At 34.4% G+C, this 24,414-nt stretch overlaps 1 protein-coding gene across 3 annotated transcripts in view; it reads left to right on the plus strand.

The window, feature by feature from the left end:
* The window catches only part of ARB2A (ARB2 cotranscriptional regulator A), a 425,303-nt gene that overhangs the window by 109,747 nt on the left and 291,142 nt on the right, over positions 1–24,414 (plus strand). For all 3 annotated transcript variants that reach the window (XM_060009155.2, XM_060009157.2, XM_060009156.1), the window contains one exon: positions 155–346. In XM_060009155.2, coding sequence (XP_059865138.1) covers positions 155–346 — 192 coding nt within the window. The remainder of the gene's footprint in view (positions 1–154; positions 347–24,414) is intronic.

Here is a 24,414-nt window from a genome sequence, read left to right on the forward strand (position 1 = left end):
AATCTCTAATGAAAATTTTATTTTAAAGTTTTTTTACTTCTATAATTCTGTAATAGTCATTCTATAATTTATAGTAACCATTAGTTGTTTTCTCATTTGTGTCTAAACCTGATCAGAAAACATTTATTTATTATTTAATTTTTTTTAATTACAGGTAGATGCCTCTGAGAGTGAACCAAAGAGTTTTATCTTTATGAGTGAGGATGCTTTGACAAATCCACAGAAACTGATGGTTTTAATTCATGGTAGTGGTGTTGTGAGGGCAGGTCAGTGGGCTAGAAGGCTTATTATAAATGAAGATCTGGACAGTGGCACACAGATACCTTTTATTAAGAGAGCTATGGATGTAAGTGCAATTTCCTTTATTTTTTTTTTGGCATTTTATAGCTCTGTTTTAGTATGTGTTATAAATTATTTTATCATGTCTTTTAAAAAGTCTTTCCTAAACATAGTCTTATCTTTAAATTGTTCTTATTTATTTTATTTGTAGTGAAAGATTATTCTGTATTATTTTGCCTTTACAATAAGAGCAAAAACGCATCTTAAGTATACGAACATTTAGATAAAATCTTTGAAATGAGTATTTTCAGTTCTAAATTTTTTCGTTTCTTATTACATGAAATATCAGTTAAATTATCAAATACTTATCAATATTATTGAAAATACTTCTGAAAAAAATCATGACTGCTTTTGTAAATCTCTGCCTACGTGATTTAGTGAAGTTAGAGACTAAAGGAATTCTGCTACCTTTAAATTAATATCTTATTCTTAAAAAACGACTCTTTAAAGCCCACAAATGTAATGCTTTATGAATAAGACAAAGACATACAAAATGGTAAATTGCAGTATTTACTGAATTACTTTCTTCTTACTTGAATTTCAACTTTTTAGAAATTGGTGTTTTAAAATTGTGTTCAAGGTTTTCTTTCCTGTAGTGGTGGAATTTCTTTTTCTGACCTAGCTTTGTTACATCTTAATATTTGGCGACTTGTTTTACTGTCTTATTCTTAAGTTCTGCAATGAATAGTTAAATTTTGCAAAGTTGGTTTTCTTTCACATATAAGCAGAGATTTTCTTCAGAAAAATAAAGGTAAAGTGACATCTTTACTTATAAAAGGTTAATATAATAACGGAAAGTTATCACGTATGCTTTATAAGAGCTACATTATTACATTTTTGTAATTAAAAGTGGAAAGATATTACTTGATACACTTATGATTGCAAAGGTCAAAGATATGTTTCCTACTTTAACTCTGAAATGATAAGCGTAAAGCTCAGCCCAGCTCCTAAAGAATATTTTGTTAATAGATTTTGAGGCCCTTAAAATGCTGCAAGTAGAATTTCATAGGTGAATTGTGTATTTTTTTTTTCAGTCTTCATGGATGTGCAAAGAACACAAAGACATTACTTTTGATTCGTTGCAAACTTCAATAGTGTGTTTTTTGGTAGAATTTAAGTAACTAAAATAAATTTATTTAAACTGTTTCATATTTCAGGTTATGAATAGTGAAATGAACTTACTCTCTGGCACATTAGTTAGTGGTTAGAACAGATGCTGTTGATGTATTTTAAGAACTTTACATGTGAAATGTGATCACAATTTGGTGAATATTTGAACATACAATTTAGTAAAGAAAATCAGATGTTTGTACAAACACGTGCTTGGTGAGATACTTTATGTAAATTATATTGTCTGTGCTACTAGATCAGCTAAGCCTTTTCCATTCTAGAATATTTTATTGTTGTACAGGGTTTTTTGAAGTATAGGGGAGTATAGGGCTATAGAGTATAGAGTATAGGGAAAGCCATCCCAAATACCTTTGAACAAACTATCTGTTGAGATCCTAAACAAGAGGGAGGAGGTTTATCAGTAACTTTAGAATAGTCAGTCATTTTGTCCTTTTAAGTAGGAATAGTGGGGGATAACAGCATTTCATTGCCTTGCCATTTTTGTGCTTTTCTCAGTCAGAGCAGCTCAGGGTTCCTTGAAATAAAGCAGCTGATTTCTAAGTTCCTTAGTATTTAGTGTATGTTGTGTACTTTGAAAAGTTTAGTTTATATACTTTATTCTCAATTTTATGAACTTTATTCTGGTAACTTTCTACATGGTGAACATTTAAAAATGGATATCTCTTTTTAATTCAGATAAAGTGATTTTATTACTTTGGTTTTACTTTTTCATGGTGTTTCTCTGGTAATTCTTCAAGGGTTGCTCTGTGTTTGTGTGTGGCTGGAGGGTGCGGAGACAGGTGGGGGAAAGGATGGTATTTTAGGAAGCAGAAAGAGGAAGACTAACAAGGAAAAAGAAGTTGTCTCATTCTTTTTAATCAGATTACTCCTACATGTTTTTATTTTCTGGACTTTTTTCTAAAATTGTATTTAAAGAAATGTTTCCATAGTTTACAAAGGGCTGGGAGCCACTACTCTGTTTTCCATGGTCTGTCCATTTTCATATCACAACTGCAGTAAATTCTGATATTTTTCAGGCCAGACAAGATTATCTCTACTCAGTGTTGTTAATAATATTTATGCTATATTCCTTGCAGATTTTTAGTATAAGATAAAAAGTCCTAAAATAGGAGTCATATCATGGTAAGGTTAAAACTTTTTTCCAACACTAGAACCCTGCCTCTACTGGACTGTTTTGTAAAAAAAAACAAAACTTGTGTTTGAATCTGTGGAGCCACTTTGGTTGAAGCTGAAGTGAAGATTGGAACCATTCTCACAACAGCACCTGAGATTTATTCCCTGACCCTGGGGCTCCATAGATGACAGTTTAAAAACTACAGATACTCTAATCCCTGCAGTTTAGATACTTAAGAACTTTATTATTAAAAATGTATTAAGATTTCTTGTTGGAGAAATAGTACATATCAGATAAATGCCCACAGTGCTTCTCAGGAGGCATAGCTAATATTTTCAGTGCTTAACAATCTTAATTGCATAATATATTAATTGGAGTAAGAAACAGTATATCATATAGCCAAGTACTAATTATTCAGTGTCTGATTGTGCAGTTTGAGATTTTCTCATACTTCTTTCTTCTCTGATCTTTTCAGGCATTTTAGTTGATCTCTATAAAAAGGGCAAGGAAAATAGGTGACAGTTCATTTCATTACTAATTGCAGGGGTGGTACAGGGGTACAAAATTTAAGGGGTCAGTCACTCTCATGATGTGCAGTCCTTGTAGGACCGTGAGAGTGAGTGCCTCCTTAAATTTCGCACCGTAGACATGTCACCGATCTCTCCCTATCCAGGCTTTGACTGATTGAGATGTATATACTGTCGAAAAGTTTCATGGGGAGCAGTTTGGAAGCCCCTGGTCCATGAAGTCAAATTTTTACCATGCATCAGAATCACGTGGAGGGCTTCTTGAAACAGATTGCCCTGTTCAGATCCCAGGTTTTAATTCAGAAGGTCTGGTTGGGGCCTGAGAATTTACATATCTGAGAATATCTCAGGTGTTGCCAGTGCTGCTCGTTGGGCACCACAAGAGAACCACTGGCGTAGGTAATACTTTTTGGATTGGTTGAGAATTTATATATACTTTTCAGGCTTTAGGTGTAATGCATAAGGTGGGACTTGATGGCAATTATATTTAGTGTGACAGAGGATGAGAAGTTCTAGAAAATGTTTTATAATAAAATCAGTGAAGTAAAAGTTTAAATTATAAAGAGTACTCTCAAAGTACAAGTGATTCATATCCAATGTGACTTAAATTTTTTTAATTTTAATAAGTTTTTGAGAATTCTGATAACTTGACTAAGCCTACATTGTTTTCTAATTTCTCATAGTTGGATTATTCAGAAGACTCTACTATTTCCGTAATTACTTACTTTGCATATAATTTTCATACTGTTATATCTAAGTTTTTTAAATTAATGCTATTTTTATCAATGTAATGTATACAATTTGGGTTCTATAACATGGTGGACTGAGTTAATTAACAGTCACTTGTCCCTCCCACTAAACACCCATAAAAATAATGGAATAAAACATAGCAATAACAAAAATATTAAAGACCTAGTTATGTTCAAAAGATAGAAAAAGAATCTTTAAATTCCTGACTACAAGAAAGAACTTAAAACCCCAGTGGTAAATCCCTGGAGGGTGTGGCAGCCCGAAGGTGATATTTGATGAGGTATAAGACCTAGGCCCCAAGGGGTCCACAGCACAGCTTTGAGCCTGAGAGGCAGGATCTAAAACTAAGACCCTGGAAGCTTCTGCCTTTTTAGTTTTTAGAGGTGCAAAAGTCAGTTTGCCAGAGGTGCCAGGTGGGGTAAATAAACAGCCTCCCCTGAGATATAGAAGCCACAGATCCTAACCCAAAGGTGGATTTAGATTTGCAGTTTGAATTGAGACAACTTATTTAGTGTGGGAATCTCAAGCACTGTAAATTCATGTAAAAATGGACTTTGGACTGATGAAACTTCTGGGTTACCAAGTGGAAACAAACATAAAAGTGCCAACAGCAACACTTTACAATTCAGGATAAATCCCTAATGAAGAAGAATTTGTAGTCAGAAACTACAAATTATTTGAGGAAATGATTCATTACAAAGAAAAGTCAAGTCAAGCAAAACTATCAGGCACCGTTGAAGAGAGTTAGTAAATTAAAAGTTAGAATTGGGGAATACAGTATATAGAATATAGCAGAGAAAACCTGAGAAAAAAATTATAATAGATAAAAAGTCATGGAGAATAGAATAAGATCTAATAATCCTCTAATAGATGTTTCAGAAAAGCAATAGAAAAGAATGGGAGAAAAAGCAATATATTAGTGGTAGAGTGTTTATGAGAATATAGACACAAATCTTTGTAGAAGAAGCATGGCATATCTTGAGCAAGACAGATAAATCTACACTTAAAACTTATTAAAATAAAACTGTAGAACATCAGAGGATACAAGCATATAATCTTAAAAATCAAGTAAAAACAAATGACATACATCAAAATAAAGGTTATCCTTTCCTAATCCTTCCTCAGCTGTTAGTTCTGTTCCCTAGATGTAATAACTCTCAATACTTTTTGGTTTTAATTATATTCTCTATATCAACATTTTTTAATTATAGTGCTGTCTCTTGATTTATCAGTCACTTTCTTTTATGGCACATAAGAATCTCTTTCCCATTCCCACAGTTTTTGGATTAATTCAGCAATCAAGCTTTACAGTATTACTACTACTTTAATATTGCTTATGACTGAACCAAGTAGGTACTGTGGTTGCTACTCATTTCTGCTACAAGTTTATTTTCATAGAATTAATAATTTCCTAACTGTTTTCTGTTTTCTTTGTAATAGTTGTTAATTCTGATTGGCCTTTCTAATTTTTTACATGGTTAAATTTATCAGATAATCTTATGGTTTCATGTTCTTCTGGAGAGCTCTCTTTTGGAACTCTGTGGACTTCTGTCCCAATCTTGACTGGTCACTTTCTCAGCCTGCCTCCCTGTCTCTCTTCCCGGGACTCCACTTAGATTCTCTCTGGTGTTTGACCTCCTGTTTCCTTGATCTAATGACGGTAGCTTTTTGGATATATGCTCTCATTTTGTTGGAATCATCAAAGAGGGAATACGAGATCAATTTTTGAAACCTAGTATTTATGAAAAATACCTTTATTTTACTTGCTCACTTTATTTTCATAATTCATCTAGTCATAGAATTCCAATCTGAATATCATTTTCATTCTGAAATTTGAAGGTTTTGTTTCATTGTTGTTTTACTTGCAGTGTTTTAATTGAGAAGTCCAGTACCATTCTGATCTTGAATCCTTTTGTTTCCCTCCACGGAAGCTGCTTTTCCTTCTCCCTGGTTTTAAGAAATTGAATCATACTGCTTTTGAGAAGGTTTCTTGGTGTGGGTTTTTTGATTCATTGTGTTGGGGATGTGGTGATTCCTTTCATTCTGTACTGCACATTCATGATTCTCAATTCTGAGAATATTTTGTTGTGTTGTTTTTTGATAATTTTAATCTCTTTTTCTGGAATTTTCATTTGGTTTTGGAGTTCTGGACTGAGCCTCTAATTGTCTTATCTAATTGACTATACTTTCTCTCTTATTTTCCATCTATTTTTGCTCTAGTTTCTGGGAGGTTACCTACTTTTTCTTTTAGCCCTGTAGAATTTTTAAAGTTCTTTCATCATATTTTGTTATGGAGCTCTCTCTTTATTCATTTTGCAGACTTCTGCACAGTACACCTGATTTGAGCTCTGTGTCTCTCTCTTCCCCTTTCCTGATCTGATGTCCTTCTAGTCCTTCTCTGGATAAATTTCTCTAATGGAGAAACCACTGATCTCTGACGGGGTTGGCTGTGCAATGTGAGATTTTGACCCGTGTTTTGGTTTTCAGGTTTTGGTTTTTTGGTTTGTTTGGCTTCGGGGGGATGGGTAACTGCATCTTATGTGAACTTACAACTACTGCCTCTGTTTTTAGACTCAAGCCCTACCTCTACTTTCCAAGAAAACTGGCACCCCGAATTTTGAGTTTCTCTGAAATTCTGTGGGTGGGTTGGCTTGCTTCTAGTTATTATTTATCTCCAGAGGCTTAAGTTAGAATTTCCTCTGTAATACCAAACAAATTCCATCAGCTTACTGTCTTCCCATTAGTTTCGTCCTGATGGGTTAATACCGCCCCTACTATAAAATATATTTTTATTTAATTTTTAAATGGCAATATAGTCACATGGTTCAAGAATCAAATAATATATGAAAGTGTACAGTGAAAAGTAAACCATCCATATTTTTTAAAACTAATGTTTTAGTGTGATTTGTGGAAGGAGTAGAGATAATCAAAAGAATTCAGTATAGCATTTTAATTACATTTTTTTATGTGGTTATTCCAATGATAGGTAGTCCCTTTACAACTCATATCTTTTTTTTTTTTTTTTTTTTAATTTTTGGCTGCATTGGATCTTCGTTGCTGCGCGTGGGCTTCCTCTGGTTGCGGCGAGCGGGAGATACTCTTCGTTGCGGTGCACGTGCTTCTCATTGCGGTGGCTTCTCTTGTTGTGGAGCACAGACTCTAGGTGCTCAGGCTTCAGTAGTTGTGGCACGAGGGCTCGGTAGTTGTGGTCTGCAGGCTCTAGAGTGCAGGCTCAGTAGTTGTGGTACACAGGCTTAGTTGCTCCGCGGCATGTGGGATCTTCCCGGACTAGGGCTCAAACCTGTGTCCCCCGCATTGGCAGGCGGATTCTCAACCACTGCACCACCAGGGAAGTCTGCAACTCATATCTTTTTAAAACAAATAACATTAAAGTAATTTTCTATATAACAAAATGCTTTGTAAACCTCAGGAGATGACGTCCTTACGTAGCAATATTCGTCAAAGTAGAATATTTTAGGATTTTCTTTTAGAAATCACTATGATTATAAGATGACTAAATTGAAGACTACATAAACTGTTGCTTGACTGATATGAACCACATACTTTGAAAGCTGATTTAGAGCTTTTTAGTTTTTAAATCATTTGCTTCCCTTTTAATAAGCAGTAACTTAGCTTTTCTATTCTGGCTGTTGACTTTTTGATTTCTGCTTTCTTACTCCATTTTGGGTTCCCTCCCCCCATTTTGACAGACACATTTGTTAAGCTGATTGATTACAGTTTTAGGATTTTTTTCCACAGATGTACATGGAGCCATTATAGATGGTTATCTAAAATAGGATATGATTTTTCCCAGTGATTTGAGTAATAAATTTTTGGTAACACCTCCTAACTACTGCCTTCAGTTCCTAGTCTTCCAACTAAGTACTGCACGATCTTGCTATTTCTTTTTTTTAATTTATTTGTTTTATTTATTTATTTTTGTCTCTGTTGCATCTTCGTTGCTGTGCGCGGGCTTTCTCTAGTTGCAGTGAGAGGGGGCTACTCTTAGTTGAAGTGAGCAGGCTTCTCATTGCGGTGACTTCTCGTTGCGGAGCACGAGCTCTAGACGTGTGGGCTTCAGTAGTTATGGCACAGGGGCTCTAGAGCACAGGCTCAGTAGTTGTGGTGCACAGGCTTAGTTGCTCTGCGTCATGTGGGATCTTCCCGGACCAGGTCTCGAACCCATGTCCCCTGCATTGGCAGGCAGATTTTTAACCACTGCACCACCAGGGAAGCCCCGATCTTGCAATTTTAACATACGTATTTGACAGAGTTGGTGACACGGAAATTTTAAGAGGATTCTAGTGGGCATTGACAGTTAGTAGATAGTAGTCAGAAGTCCTGTATCAATATAGGACATAGTTTTTATTTTTAACAGTAGCAGTACCATGTAGCAGTTTATAAGTAGAATATAGTTTCGCAGGGGATGCATGTTTAAGTTCTCAGAGACCTCAAAAACATGATAATTGCTTGGACCTTTTAGATATACTTTTGTTGAAATGATTCATAGACTTTTGTGCTTCTTTAAAATATAGTCATTCAGAGTATTGGGAATTAAAGAAATGGTTATTAAAACAAGGTGCCAGTTTTCAACATATAAGATTGGCAGATAAATTGGTAAATTATCATACAATAAATTGTATGATAATACCAAGTTTAGATATTGGTCAGAATGTAAATTGAAGCAATAAGATGGCAGTTTGGGTTATATCTCCCCAAATTAAATATGTGTGTTAATGTTTGACCCTAAATTCCATTTGTAGGAATTTACACTAGAAGAGTAAACAAAGTATACAGAGTATATGTACAAGGATGCTAATCACAGCAGTCTGTAATAACATGAAAACTTCTAACTACCTAAATATCCAATTTGGGGAATATTTATTAAATGATGGTATATTCTTATCATGGAAGACTGTGTAATTATTAAGAAGAATGAGTTATATGTGTGTATATGTGTTCATTCATATGAAATGATGTCTAAGAGTTTTCCATTGAAAACATAAGAATGAGACTATTTGTTAAAATGTACACTTACATGTATATACATATACCTACATGGATACATCGATGTACATTGATGTTCCTGGAAGTCTATGCAAGAAACCATGAGGTTTCTTCTTTTATCATTCATTTTCAATTTTCCTATTCAATTCTTTTTTTTTTTTTGCCTTGAGCAATTATTACTTTTATAATTTTAAAAAGATATTATTTTATTATTAAATTTTTTTAAAGAAAATATGAATATACTATTATAGTTATTCATTTAACCATTCCTAAAAGAGTTTAAATGTTTGATTATAAAACTACAAGAAACTTTAAATAATTATTGATTTTTTTCCCCTTAAAGACTGGCTGAATTTAGATCACTATAACTTACATTTCAAACCTTTTAAAAGTAAGTGCTTTTTTTTTTCTATTTGAAATATGGACTACTAAACTATAGGTTGAAACCAAAAGCACTAATTCCAAATTTTAAAAGTAAACTTTGAGAGAACCATAAAGGAATCAAAGAAAATATAAGCTCTTACATTATAGTCTTCATAAAAGATTGCTCAAGTCAAGAATTCCAGAAAAGGTTAACAGCTTAGCACATTACTGAACTGACAAGGTATATGAGGCCACCACACCAGCCCCCATGCCAGCAAAAGAAAACAATGAAATGACAGCTCTAGTGTTTGGAGAGAGGTTGTTAACGACAGCTTATTCCTTCATGATTTCAACTCTTGACAGAAGACAGGTCTGCTCATTGCATCATGGCAGATATATCATTACCTTCTGGCCCTGTCATGAGTGAATTGAGGGGGAAAAAAACGACGTTCGGTTTTAAAAATCCAATTACCTTCTTGAATTTTGGTCACTGTTTCTGAGATAGATGTGAATAAGCCATTCTGTGATGATAGCTCTTTGAATCTAGATTGTTCTCTAGTACTGAACTAATTACTAATTAAGCATATACTTAAGCTTTTTCTATAGTCAAGTGGAAAGCTAACTATGACAGCATAGAGCACCTTGATATTCTGACATCATCCCAAGAAAGATATTGCAAGGCCCCTCATGTCTTATTTCTGGTCCTCTACCCTGTGTTTATTCCTGACTTCAAATAACTTTTAAAGTAGACCTAGGCCTTTTCATTAAGTGCAAGAGAAAAAATACTGGATTTTAAAACAATTAGGTACATTTTTACATGAAAAAATATTGTTTGTAATCAGAATTTGGTTATAAAATGGTCTGTTTCTCAATTACATGGATATTTGAATTCTTCTGTCTTTTTTCTTGGCTACCTAGGAAGTGACTCTGGAGACTTAGAAAGAGAAAGAGAGGGTGTGGTTTTGACAGTATGCTGAAAGCCTTGGGGTTTATGTATGATAAGAATTTCAGTGGAGGCTGAGATGAGTTTAAATGCACAGAAGGCAAACATAAAAATCTTGTTTAATTTCTGTCATGTTGTTCCCTTTTGAGTCACTCTGATGTCTTTTTCAAATCTGCTTTACTCTTGAGCTTTGTGCTACTATATCCATGATCTGTATTCCGCCCCCCCCCCGCCCCACTTCTATTTCATTTTAACTGCTGATCCGTTTTCTGTGGTTCTTCCTTTAATATCAGCGGAAGCAGTTTGAATTGCTGAATCAAAGCTATTTTGGGAGTGAGAGAGTGTGTAAGATTGTGCAGAGTGAGATTCTCTGGGGTAGAAGGTAACACCTCCTGCAGTTATAATCAATGCTCTGGACACTTTCAAAGACTGGAGAAGCTATGACTTGCTCCAGGGTTAAACTTCTAAAATAACTTCCCTAGAGAAAAATGTCATCAATAAAATGGACTAATTAGTTGACAATTCTTGAGTACCCTAGGTTTAACAAGAAAAGATTAAAGAGAGGTCAGCTTTGCGTTTCTCACTGTACTTTTGGTTTCTTTTGGTTTTTAGCCTTTATACTTTTGTTTATCTTGAACATCATTTAAAAAAATTACTTCCAGTATTTATCAGTTTGTCCCCTAAGTTATTTTATTTTGAGAACTAAAATGGAAAATGTCACCCTTTAGTAGTAGGAAATAGTCTAAAATTTTACTTGGAATAATCGAGGCAGGAAATTTATGAAACGTAGGTAATTTGTGAAAGTATAGTTTGCACTTTTAGTCTAAGTCACCAAGCTTTAAACTGAATGTACTATATTTAAATAATCGCTAAAGTATTTTAAAGAAAATAATGTTAAGCAAATTTAAGGGTAAAAAATTATTAGTTTCCAGGGGACTAGTTCAGTAGCACTTCATGTGTGATGTTATTTGTTGGTGATTTTTTTTTCAACTGTTTACATGATGTAAATAAAAGGCATATTTAAAAATATTAATTCCTAGATAAATTGCCTATTTCAATATGATATTAGAAATTCTAACTAATGCCTAATTGAGTTAAAGATTTAATGTGAAAAGACACCTCTATTAACTACCTGCTTTTTATTTGTAATATAACTTCCTAAATTAAGCTGGATTTCAGTAGTAATTCTGAATAGTAACAGGCTAGTATTTTAACTCTTTTTTTTTTTTTAAAGCATAGGATATATAGTTTTTTGTTTTCCTGGACATAAAACAAATCACCACTTAAAAATTGCAGTTGTAAGAATTAGGTGGAGTATCTTTGCATACTTTGTATATTTAGAATCATGTACTTCTATATTTAAACTTTTAAAATAAACTTTTATCAGTTTACTCCAAATGTAAATATAATCAGTAACTCCATACTGTCAAGTATGCAATCAGATGTAACAATCTTAGGACCTATGTTGTTGCTTTGTGTTTATAATCCTTATTGAAAAGGAGATTGTACCTTGTTTATGAAATGGATATACAAGGATGAGTATACCTCATGAAGCTTGAAGGCTATGGAAGAAGGCTTGAAGTAGTAGTAATAAAAAATTAAAAGCACCAATAGTATTGTGTTAGGTATACATTCTACAATTTAAAAAAAACCCAAAAAACTGATATATGGGAGTGGGAGTTCCCTGGTGGCATAGTGGTGAGGATTCTGGGCTTTCACTGCCCTGGCCTGGGTTCAATCCCTGGTCGGGGAACTGAGATCCTGCAAGCTGCACAGCATGGCTAAACGACAAAAGAAAACAAAGCAAAAAACTGATATAGTTTCAGGGTCATGCACATTTGATTTTTATATGATCATAAGATTTAAGTCAATTTAGGTTATGAATGCCATATAGAAATGATATAGCATAGCAAACTATTTTTTTAACATCTTTATTGGAGTATAATCGCTTTACAATGGTGTGTTAGTTTCTGCTGTTATCACAAAGTGAATCAGCTATACGTCTACATATATACCCATATCCCCTCCCTCTTGCTTCTCAAACGATTATTTTTTTGTTACCTAGAGTTTAAGCTATAATGAACATACAATGCCATTAAATTAAATTCTGAATGAAAATGAGTTATTTCACAATTTATTATTTTATTAAAACTACAGAATGAAATATTCTCATAATCACTGGAGAAAATTAATGTTTGTTTGAAGCTCTCCTTTGACCTTTTATTTGTGCAGTAATACAGTGATAATGTTAAGTCATGTAAGTGTGTATCCAAAAGAAACTAATTTAAAAAGTTAGGGGAAATACTGTTAAGTAAGCAATTCAGCTTTGCTTTTCCTTTTGATAGTGAAGACAGTTGCTTTTGTTATTGTTTTCAGTTTTCCCATATTTAATAGTGTGACTGAAGCTTTTAAAATAATTCTATTAAGTTATCTTTAAGCCTATTTAAAACAATTCTATTAAGTTATCTTTATGATTACACAGAGAATGGAAATCTAGTTAAAAATAAAGGATAGGGCTTCCCTGGTGGCGCAGTGGTTGGGAGTCCACCTGCCAATGCAGGGGACACAGGTTCGTGCCCCGGTCCGGGAAGATCCCACATGCCGCGGAGCGGCTGGGCCCGTGAGCCATGGCCGCTGAGCCTGCGTGTCCGGAGCCTGTGCTCTTCAATGGGAGAGGCCACAACCGTGAGAGGCCCGCATAACGCAAAAAATAAATAAATAAATAAAAATAAATAAATAAAGGATAAAGTTTAAGGTACGAAGCTACATACGTATGCATTTATGTATTTCGTTATGGTACAGCTTGAACATAGGTTGTTAAATAGTAACTTACTTTAATAAGGATCAATTTATTTATTATTAAAAATAGGTATGTTTTGAACCATACTCATGATTACATCATATACAGAAACACACATGCCTTCATACATACAAATATCTGTGTATGTTGAAATTCCAAATTGCTGTGTTGATTTTTTGAAAAAAAATAAACCATTATTTGAAAGACTTGTCAATTCTGTTGGGAAATGAGTACTTGCTTATTCATACCATGAGCTGCATATTTGAATAAAATTACCTTTTCTTACAATGAATTGGTCTTCAAAATATTTAAAAAAACCATTTATCTGGAGAAACAAATGCCAACAATATTTTAAAACTTTCTTAAGGAAAGTTTAATGTACTTCTTAGTTTGCATTTTCTGATAGTAAGAAAATGTCTTTTCATTGAGCTTTTCTTGCACATTTACTTAGTATTATAATGGTTTGGAAGTGGACTGCCCTCTTGAACAGTGTGTGTTGTTTGTGATCAAAAACTTACACAGATAGAAGTTAAATACTTCTATCAGAACAAACTTAAACTATTGTTAATTATCTTTTTTCCTCCAGAAATGAACAAATTATAACATCAAAGCCTGTTTAACGAGGTATGTAGTAGGTCATTTGCTGCTGCAGGCATTTTCTCTCCCTCCACCATGCATTTGTTTAGTTTCTCTCACTTTCTGCCTTTGGCACTGTTTGGTGAAATTCAGACATGCTCTTCCCCTCCAAGGAATCTCAGGGGTGGAAGGTAACTTATACAAAATTAATAAATGGTATTGCTTTTTCATTATTGCCCATCCAAGGCAATTTGCAGCGTTCACTTTAGAGAAAAAAACCGAGTTGTGTAGGAAACACAGAAAATACATTAACAAGTTTAAAGCCATGAGCCAGTTTTAAAAAGGAAAATTTGAAATAGTCAATGTTATATAAGCAATTAAAAATATTGACCCAGGGGCTTCCCTGGTGGTGCAGTGGTTGGGAGTCCGCCTGCCAATGCAGGGGATGCGGGTTCGTGCCCCGGTCCGGGAGAATCCCGCGTGCCGCGGAGCGGCTGGGCCCGTGAGCCATGGCCGCTGGGGCTGTGCATTGGGAGTCTGTGCTCCGCGGCAGGAGGGGCCACAGCAGTGAGAGGCCCACGTACTGCAAAAAAAAAAAAAAAAAAAAAAAAAAAAAAAATATATATATATATATATATATATATATATATATATATATATATATATTGACCCAGTAATTTCTTAAGACTCCTCTTTTTATTATTTCGTGTAATAAAATTCTAAAATTTAATCTTAAAAGTGAAAAACAATTGTAGCGTTTATATTTTATGAAGACTAAATTAAATGAGTTAGTTAATTTAGCCAGAGAAGAGTTTCAACTATTAGAGATTGCCTATTAGAAATTTTATTTTTACTCTTCAGATGATTAATTTTGCCTAAGCATTTTGTTTCAACATACTACAGAAACAATTTTATAGGAGAGAAAAATTGGCATGAATGGTGTTACCTGTTATATTGTATAGTTCATGATGCTCAAATCTGTATAAATACCATAGATAGTATGATTTAAGATTGCTTTTGAAAAGAAGTTATATATACACACACACACGTAATAAATAACTGTTTGTACAGTCTTAATTTCTGTTTTCAATTCCTGAGAACTTTTTCATTAGCTCTAATATTGCTCCTTATATGAGGTCTTTTTTCCATATTAGATACATTTGTCATAAAGAATTACTAACATTAAGAATTATTTTAGGGAATTCCCTGTTTGTCCAGTGGTAAGGACTACACCCTTTCATTGCCGAGGGCACGTGCAGTCCCTCGTTGGGGAGCTAAGATCCCATGCAAGTCGTGCGGCATGGCCAAAAAAAAAAAAAAATTATTTTAAGGAAGCATTTAGTGGAAAGCCATATCGTTGTCTCATCTTGAGCTTATGCAGCTCAATTTATTACTTTCTTAATGTACAAGCAAGATACAATTAAGCCTCCTAAATACTATAGCTTTCCAAAGTATCTTATTCCTTTATTTAGAATGTATGCACCGAACTGTACCCTGTAACAACTTGTAGTATAATAACAATGCTATTTGTCAAATTTTACATGTGTGCTTTTGTTTCCCACTAAACTGTGACCTCATTGAGGGCATCTCAGTACGTTTTATCATTGCCTGGCAATGCACTTTACTGGATAAGAACACAGGCTTTGGGGCTAAACATTCCTAGTGCCAGGTTTAGCTTTGTGATTTAATATTTGTGTGACTTGATCAAGTGTTCTGAATTGTGTAGTCTTGCTCTAATCCATAAAATGATATCATAATAATACCAAACTCATAGGATTATCCTGACTATTAAATGACAAAATATATGAAAAGCACTTACCACTGTGCCTGAAGTGGATTTTTAAACCTTTTTATGGATGAAGGGATAGAAGAATTTTCATTAGCAAAAGAGAGAAATGTGATGGTTTATTGGCAGGCACCATCTTTTTGTTAAATCTGTTAAAAGATAATAATATGTGATTTCAGTTCCCCTTTTCTTTTTTTAAATTTATTTATTTATTTATTTATTGGCTGCATTGGGTCTTCATTACTGCTTGTGGGCTTTCTCTAATTGCGGTGAGTGGGGGCTACTCTTTGTTGTGGTGCATGGGCTTCTCATTGAGGTGGCTTCTCTTGTTGTGGAGCTCAGGCTCTAGGTGCGCAGGCTTCAGTAGTTGCAGTGCATGGGCTCAGTAGTTGTGGCTCGTGGGCTCTAGAGCGCAGGCTCAGTAGTTGTGGTACGTGGGCTTAGTTGCTCCATGGCATGTGGGATCTTCCCGGACCAGGGCTCAAACCCGTGTCCCCGCACTGGCAGGCGGATTCTCAACCACTATGCCACCAGGGAAGCCCCAGTTCCCCTGTTCTTAAATAGGAACATGAACCATGTAAATTCTTATTGTAACAGCTTTCACATAATGAGTACTTAATGAATATTATAGTTATAAAGGTGGAGGTGCTAATTATTTAGTATTTTGTTTTGTTTTGCTCTCTCCCTTTTAGTCTACAAATCCTGCCACTTTATGTCTTATTCCTCTAACAGTACGACTGGGTCTCTTTTGAGCATCTAATTGTATTGGTAATGATTTTTCTGGATCCAAATTATCAATTATTCTATGGACCCAAAGGACATGGGATTAAGTGGTTTTTAGCACTGCCTAGGTGGTGTAGGTGGGCTTCTAATATTAACCTTCAGGGGTAATTGGAGGATGTGAAACATAAGCCTTCTGAAAATGACTTTTTTTAAACCCAGAGTTGTTAATGGTAAAAATTTTGTTCTAACCTTCTTACTTTGTAAAATCCATCCTATCCATCCGTGAATCCTCCAATTCATCCGTAGATCCATCAAGAATGTATTAAGGACCAAGCACTGTTTAAGTTTACGGAGGTACAGTATTGCATAAAACATAGTGGCTGCCCTCAAGACTGTGGTTTAATGGGGGATACAAGCAAATTCAGTGCATTGTGATATGTGCCCAAAACTATAAGCATAGGGTATCTTAAGTGAGCATAATGGAGGCATCTCTTAATGCCATCTCTATAGAAATGCTTCCCAGAAGAATTAATATTTACATAAAATCCTCGGGTATGAGTAGGTACTTGGAGGTGGAGAGAGGTATTCCAGATAGAGGGATTAGTTGAATACAGCTTGAACACAGACAGAGATTGTAAGACTAAGGCTGCAGACATTATCAGGGCCAGATGTGTCCTTTTAAGGTATTTGTAAATTGTTTTAAGGGTTATGGAGCAGCATTGAATAGTGTCAAAATAGGGAAATGACGTGGTCAAATTTGTTTTTTAGATCGTTAATTCTGGCACAAGCCTGAGGAGTGGATTAAGTGACCAGTAAGATACTATTGATAGAACATATGTGAGCAAAAATGGTAGACTGAACTGAGGAACCAGTGGGCATGTATAGAACTGGGGAGATACGAGAGCTATTATGATGACTAATTGTTATGTGGGAAGTGAAGGAAAGAAAAGCCTCAAATATGACACCTGGGTTTCTGATTTGTCTAATAGGGGAGATGGTAGTTATCATTAACTGAGCTGAGGAATACTAAAGAGGAGTGATATTTTAACACTGAGGAAGTTGAAAATCTTATTTCAGACATGTTGTTTTTGAGGTGCATGTGCCACCATATTCTTCCCAGTTGACTGTTTTAGAATGCTTTTGTTGATTTTTGCTGAACTCTTGTATCCATAGCCATCCTGTGGTTACAGTTAACATTGTCAATTGTGATATGATTTGCATAATGACTGACATTTTCATTGTGTTAACACTAAGATAAAAGTGAAACAAAGACATATGTCCAGTCTTCATTTATTCATTAATTATATGAGTGCCTTGGATTATAGTTTTCAAATACTTGAAGAATATTTTCTTAATATTATATGTGATTCACAGTGTCGCAGCTACAGACAAGACAGACTTTTAAGTTTAATCTGTATAATTAACATTTTTACATCACATTCTTAAGTCTAAACTGTCAACAAAATAATAAATGAAGCCCTGATTTGTAGCATTTGCCAATTTCCATGGTATAAGTACTATATAAAAGCCATGGCGAATTTCAAGCTGCCAATCTGATGTCACTGAACACAGAGATGGGAAGAAATACATAGTATTCCATCATTATGTAATAGTTCTACCATACAGATACAATAAACATTAATAACCCTAAGAGCATAGATAATAGTAAAATAACTAGGAAGTGATGAGTATTTATTATATTTGCTCTAAGTATGTCACATTTATTTGTAAGAGTACATAATTTAATTTTTAATAGTGGTTTTGTGTAACTGATTCAGAATTCCTGAAAATTTAACAATGTGTTCTCATGAACCAGTATGAGTTAACTCCAGCACCCCACACTTTTTAACATGTATGTTCATAGCAGCACTATTTATGTTTCTAAAAACTGAAACTGTGTCAATACTCATCAGTAGTAGAATGGTAATTCTAATTATTGTAATTATTATCTAATCGTAATTATTATCTAAGTATTCTATAAATCCAATTCTTAATTCTAATTTTAGATTGTGAATGTGCTATATCTATACAGTAGAATATTATATTGCAGTAAGATTAACAAACTTACAACTATATGCAACAACATAGATGAACCTCTCAAACTTACTGTTATTTTAAAGGAGCCAATCAGAAAGAGTATAGACTATATGGTTCCATTTATATAAAGTTCAAAAGCAAGCAAAACTAATCCATGGTATTAGAAGTCAAGATAGTATTTATGCTTAAAGGGGTGGCTTCATGGTGGGGGCTTCTGGGGTGCTAGTAGTGCCCATTTTTAAAAAATCTGTCTGTTAGTTACATGTGTTCACTTTATGAAAATTTATCGGGCTGTATACTTAAAATTTGTGTGCTTTTCTGTATGTATATAATATTTCAATTGAAAGTTCAAGAGAAAAAAGAATGTTGGCTGAATTGGAAGATGCATCTGGAAACTAGCAATTAGTACATCCGAGGGATAACTTACACTGAGATACAGCCAAAGTCCACTCTAAGTTATCACAAAAGAGTTAGGGTTTTTTCTCTTTCGTGTGTATTCTGTGCTTCAGTTGAAATACTTTCCATTCCTTGAACATCCTGTATACTTATTACATCACCTCTGCTCTTTCTTTTTCTTCTTTCTGAAAGCCTTCCTAGTTCCTAATTGCCTACTGGAATTTCTTAGTATTCTTCTCACATGGAAGTCGTTCTTGAATTGCTTGAGGTATGATTTCAGTAAAAGTAGTTTTTACCTACTGGCGTATCTTCTACCATATAAGACTTGAAGATTAGTGTGAACACGGTTAGATATACTTTTCTGGGTCCAAGAGTATTGCATAATTGAAGGTGCCACAATCTGACTGCTGGATAAGTGGCACTTTGTTTAAGGCTTCTTTCACTGTTGCCTCAAATATAACCCCCAGTCTCATATCTTGTTGGTTATTTCCATTGTCCTTATTGTAACCATCCACTGCCAGCTCTCATAAAAATGCTTTGCCATCATCTACATATTGTCAAGCATATTTGCAGTCACTTTTGAAATAATTGTAAATGTCATGAAAATATAGTAGACAGTGGGAAATTTCAAATCCCCTTTCCATTAAGAGATTTTGTAAATTACACATACCTTATTAGTAACTGGTGGTCAGCCATGATCTTAAAGGATTAAATCTCGTGAAAGATTACTGTGTTTCTAGACGTCTGAATCTGAGACTAGTTCAACTCCCAACATCTATTAATCTAGATTAGACTGAACTAAGTGTGATTTCCTATCTGGTCAAGTTAGCGTCATAATCCTGCTTATTAGTGAAGGTTATGTTGAAACTACTGATGTCTACAACAGTGTGATGTTTACTTGCTGTACTCACCAGTCCACTTATGGACCCCCTCCAACTGGTATGTTTATAACTGGTTTAAGAGTCTATGTCAAGTGGCTTGTAACTGCTGCTTGCCATTTTGAAGAGAATTATTTTGTACTTATACAGTTGATAAACTCATTTCTTTTCTAGCTGATTCTATCCTGGAATGCTTCTGACAGTTTGTATCTTAAGCACTTCATTTCTGGGAGGGTCCAATTTAAGTTTAATTTTACTTTCTCCAATTTTAGAACAGGTTTAACTTTTTACATGTTTTTTTTTCTGTGTTATAAGAAAAATCAAGTTGTTGCTTTAAATTTTTTTTGTAAGTAAAGTTCTTTTAACAATGTTTTCTAATTCCTTTGGCATGAAGAAGCCAATAATTCTACTTTCCTAAAGCGACTTGTTTTCCTTTTACACTCCATGCTTCTGGTGTTGGCACTCTTGTTTTTACTAGTCTCTCTTGCATACAGAATTTTAGATTTTTTACAGAATAAAGGTTACAGGCAAATAGCCAGCTGTCACATTCTTGAGGTCAGATACCACTACTATATATGAGATGCTCTGTTTTGGCTTCATACTACTTGCCAGATTGCTAAGCAGATGTTCTAGGCTATAATTCAGGAAATTGGGACCTCTTGAAACATTCCCTGAGAGTCGCTTTTGACATCTCTGAATCATTTATTTAAAGGTAATTAGTTCTAGTGAAAATGAAAATGCATTGATACGAAAAGAACAAAATTATTTTACAGTGTTTGGGAGTTGTAGCATGATTAGAAACTTGATTACGGGTATGTATGTAATGGTACAAAAGTATTAATTTTAATATAAGAATGCATTAGAATTAAGCACTTTTCCACCTTGGTTTTTTTTTTTAATTTGGAGACTGTTACCAAAAGGCTATTTTTTTTTAACTTTTTCTTTTTAAAGACTTTAAGGACTACCAATGACTCTGTGCTACATGGAAGAACTAATAACCTGCCTGTTTCTATACAGCAGACATGTGCAAAGGAGGCTGTAAGAGTATTCTTTCTTCTCTAATATATCCCAGTACATGTATTGGTATTTTTCTCATATATCCCATCAGTATTTTTGTTGGTATTGCAGTTTTTTATAATTAATGCAAAGTTCCCTTATTTATATATGGAACTTTTATAAAATACTATTCTGAAGCTGTAGTTTCCTTGTCCTGTGTGTCCATTATTAACACATGATTTGCACAAAAAATAAAAATTTAAACTGATAACTGTTATGATCTAAAAGTCATAAAACCACATTTTGAAAAATCTGATATGATATGTTTATTTAGATCTCTTTGGCCCTATTTAGATAATAAAGGAGCCACATGTATTCATATTAGTATATTTTACTTTATGCATTGTGCTTTCAGAAAAGTGCTTTACACAGAAATGGTATAAGATCCAATATCTTGTTATTGGGAAAATTTTTAGGCCACCATGTTTTACGGAAAGTGAGAATAAATTGTAGGAATAAACATCTAAATCTCATTTATATTTGCCTATGGATAAATTTAAATTTACGGTTAATGTGGGTCCATTGGACATTCAGTATACTCTTAACAAACACCTCAGTCAAGCTAATGAAGACTCAGTGAGAAAATCGAACTCTAAAATCACCTCTGTTCTTCCTCCTTAAACAATTCTTCCATTTTTCCCATTTCATATTTTGGATAAATAGCATTGCAATGAGATTGATGTGAAAGACCAATCTCAGCAGTTCTCCCAAAACTGTAGAAAAGTAATCAAGGATGTTAGTTTACAAAACTTACCCTAGTCTCTAAGCCTAAGTGGATATATAACCTTAACTTTTCATAACTTCCAGTTCTGCTGGATTAAAGTTGTATTCCAGTAGAAAAAAACAAATGGATTGGTGATGTCGGTTTTAGAATTGAAACCCAAGCAGAGCCTCTGTGTCTACAGGAAATATAAGGATATGTATAGGTAAGCTCTTATTTGGGTAATTGATATTTGAATATTAGTAATCTCTGTCCCCTCTCCTTCTTCACTCCCTTTTCTCTCCTTCTCTCTGTCTTTCTTACAAGTATACACTCACGCAAATTAGCAAGTCATAATATTAAGGTACCAAATTACTGTGTTTTGTCAATTCTAAGATGCACATTTTCTTTACATTTTAACACCTCTGAAATTGGCTTGTACCTATCTTTCCACCCAAATTTAGAACCAATTGAGAGAAAAGGAGTAAAATAATAGAGATCAATGTATTATCTTTATAACTGATAAATAGTAGATTGAGGAATGAGTTAGCTCTACTAGCTGAGTGGGTTAGTCTCCCCAGAATTCAGCCGATTTACCTGCAGGCCTTATCCTGTGAGCTTATGACACTGAGCATCAGAGAATGTGTGCTTTCTATAGGCATCTGGCTGCCCAGGTGGGAAGAAGAGGCTGAGTCACAAAAAGCAGTTCACCAATCACGCAGGTCGCTGCCCCTCCTCAAGGGAAGAATGAGCAGGGAGGAGGAACAAGGGGAGAATTGCTAGTCTAGATAGGAGACTAGTGAGTGGGGGCTGAGTGTACCCCTTACTAACAGAGTGAAGCCCGGGTGTGTAATCCAGATATTACTCCAAAGCTAAGTCCCTTGCCATTCTTTCCCAAGTCTCCTAATTCACTTGGGATGCTTTAAAAATACATGCCCTAGGAATGTATTCATTTTTTATTCTCTCCTTTCTGTCTCTGGACTCTTCTCTGCCTCGTCTTTCTACTTCCATATACTTTTACTTGCTGCCAACACCTGTGAGTTCTTAGTTTCTTTATTTCTTGGAGAAGTTGATCCTTTTCTGGCAGACTCCAGGCTATTTGTTGTGCGATGAGCCTTTTCCTCTCAGTTACCTACATTCCAACATAGTTGAATCTCATGCATTATTTTCTTCCTCTGCCTTTGCTTATGTTGTCCCATTCAGATCCTTTGAGATGAGTTTTTCCTCACCTTGACCTCACTGCTATCTTTACACCTCGCCTTTTACATTTATTCTCTTCTGCAGCTTCTCCCCTGGCCTGTCACATGCCTACCTGGGCTAATAGAGTTCCTTTGAACTAGAAGCTTGTTAGTAGTTAAAAAAAAAGAATCTTGGTTCAAGCCACATGTTGTTAATATCCTCATTTGCTCCATACACCCTGCCTTAGGATTGGCTTCTTTCTTGAAGAATTAGCATTGAAAAAAACCCACATTTGCATTTTATCACATCCACCACAGCCCATCTGGAGTGAACCATAAATCCACAGTGAATTTTTGCAGAAGAGAGTTTTGCTACGTGAAGCACCTAGATAAACGCACAAGAATGAGAGCAAAAGAAAACACTTTTTTATTTTCTTCAGAAAGAAAGTTTAAATATGCCATATTTGCCAGTGTATAAGGCATATTAAAATTATACTTGAGTATTGAAAATTGAGTGTCTGAGGCAGGAAAAAAATCTTGTCTGTTCATGGAGTATGCAGGCATGGCTTGGCAAATGAAAGATATTTTCAGTATATTGCATTCTGTATTCTTGTACTGTGATCTAAAACTTAATATCGTAAGTTGTGCTTATTAAGAAAATTGATGTCTCCACTCAGATAATCATGAAACTGATTCTATAATGAAAAGGAGGAAAGTAAAGATACTTGAGAAATCAGAAAAGCTGGTCTTTAATAGTGTAAACCTCTCTTTAGTGCAGTAAGATTAGGGCTCTTCTTCAAATTTTACTTTCTCTTATCTTGAGATTATTTTTCTACCAGGTACATTGGAGATATATTTTTCTTCTTAAGTGTTAAGAGATAAGTTGAGCTATTTTTCCTAATACTTATTTGTAAAATACTTATTCATTCATGTAACATTTATTTGAGCATTATAAATATATACATATACATACATACACACACACACACACAAACATATATATATGCACGAAGCACTGTTGTAGATAATGGGGATATATCAGTGAATAGTACCAAATCCCAGCTCTTATGGAACTTTTCATTCTGCCGGAGTATCATGAAAGTTAAAAGTGCTTTAAATGTGATATAGTTTAATAGTTAGAAAATAATGCTGATCTTTTAATATCTCATGGCATGGCGGTCTCCAGGTATTCATACTTCATACATGATGGCTCACATAAGGAAGAATGCAGAAACTGCCAGTCCTCTTAAAAGTTAGGCATGGAACTGGCAGAGTTTTGCTTTCATCATACTCTTTGGGTCAAAGCAGGCACAAGTCAGCCCAGATTCAAGATGAGGCGACTTAGACCCCCAAAGATTTTGTAGCCGAAGATTTTGTAGCCGAAGATTTTTTAGCCAAAGATTTTGTAGCCATTTTTACTATACCGTATGTACCATTTAAATAGCTGTATGACATAGGAAAGTCACTTCAGTTGCCTGAACCTAGGAACCCTAAACTAATCTGTCTTAGCATGTCAGTGGAAATGTAAACACATTTTGTAATACTTATATGTTCTGTTCATTGTTCACCCAGTGTGATTCATTTAGACGTGTTTTATTTACTGCAGCTTCAATTTGGATACTTTAAATAAAATTGTAAGTTTCTCATTCTCCAAGGTCTTTAAGACAATTTCTTAACATCACAGTTTAGTACAATACTGTATGTATATGACATATTAAGGAAGAAGTAGCAAATTATTATGTCATGTATCGTAATATCATATATCTTCTGTGATCTAGGTGTCTTTTAGTGATCAGTATTATAATTAATAGATATGAATAGAATAAGATATTACAATTTATAACAATCTAAAATTTGCTATTCCCTGGGGGAAATGCCTTCTAAGCATTCTTTCTTTAAATGAGTGTATCTTTTGAAAAACTTGGAAATTCTTTAGTTATTGTTAATGTAAGGTGGGTCACCTTACTCTAGTGATAATTAAACATTCAGGAGAAACATTCAGAGCCAGTTTTACATTTGACAACACTCAAGGTCTACATTCATTTAACACTCTTTGAAAGCGCAGAACATACTATGTGTATGTGTGGTGATTAAGTAATTTCTCTTAATG

The sequence above is a fragment of the Delphinus delphis genome, chromosome 3 (assembly GCF_949987515.2).
Source record: "Delphinus delphis chromosome 3, mDelDel1.2, whole genome shotgun sequence".
NCBI classification, from domain to species: domain Eukaryota; kingdom Metazoa; phylum Chordata; class Mammalia; order Artiodactyla; family Delphinidae; genus Delphinus; species Delphinus delphis.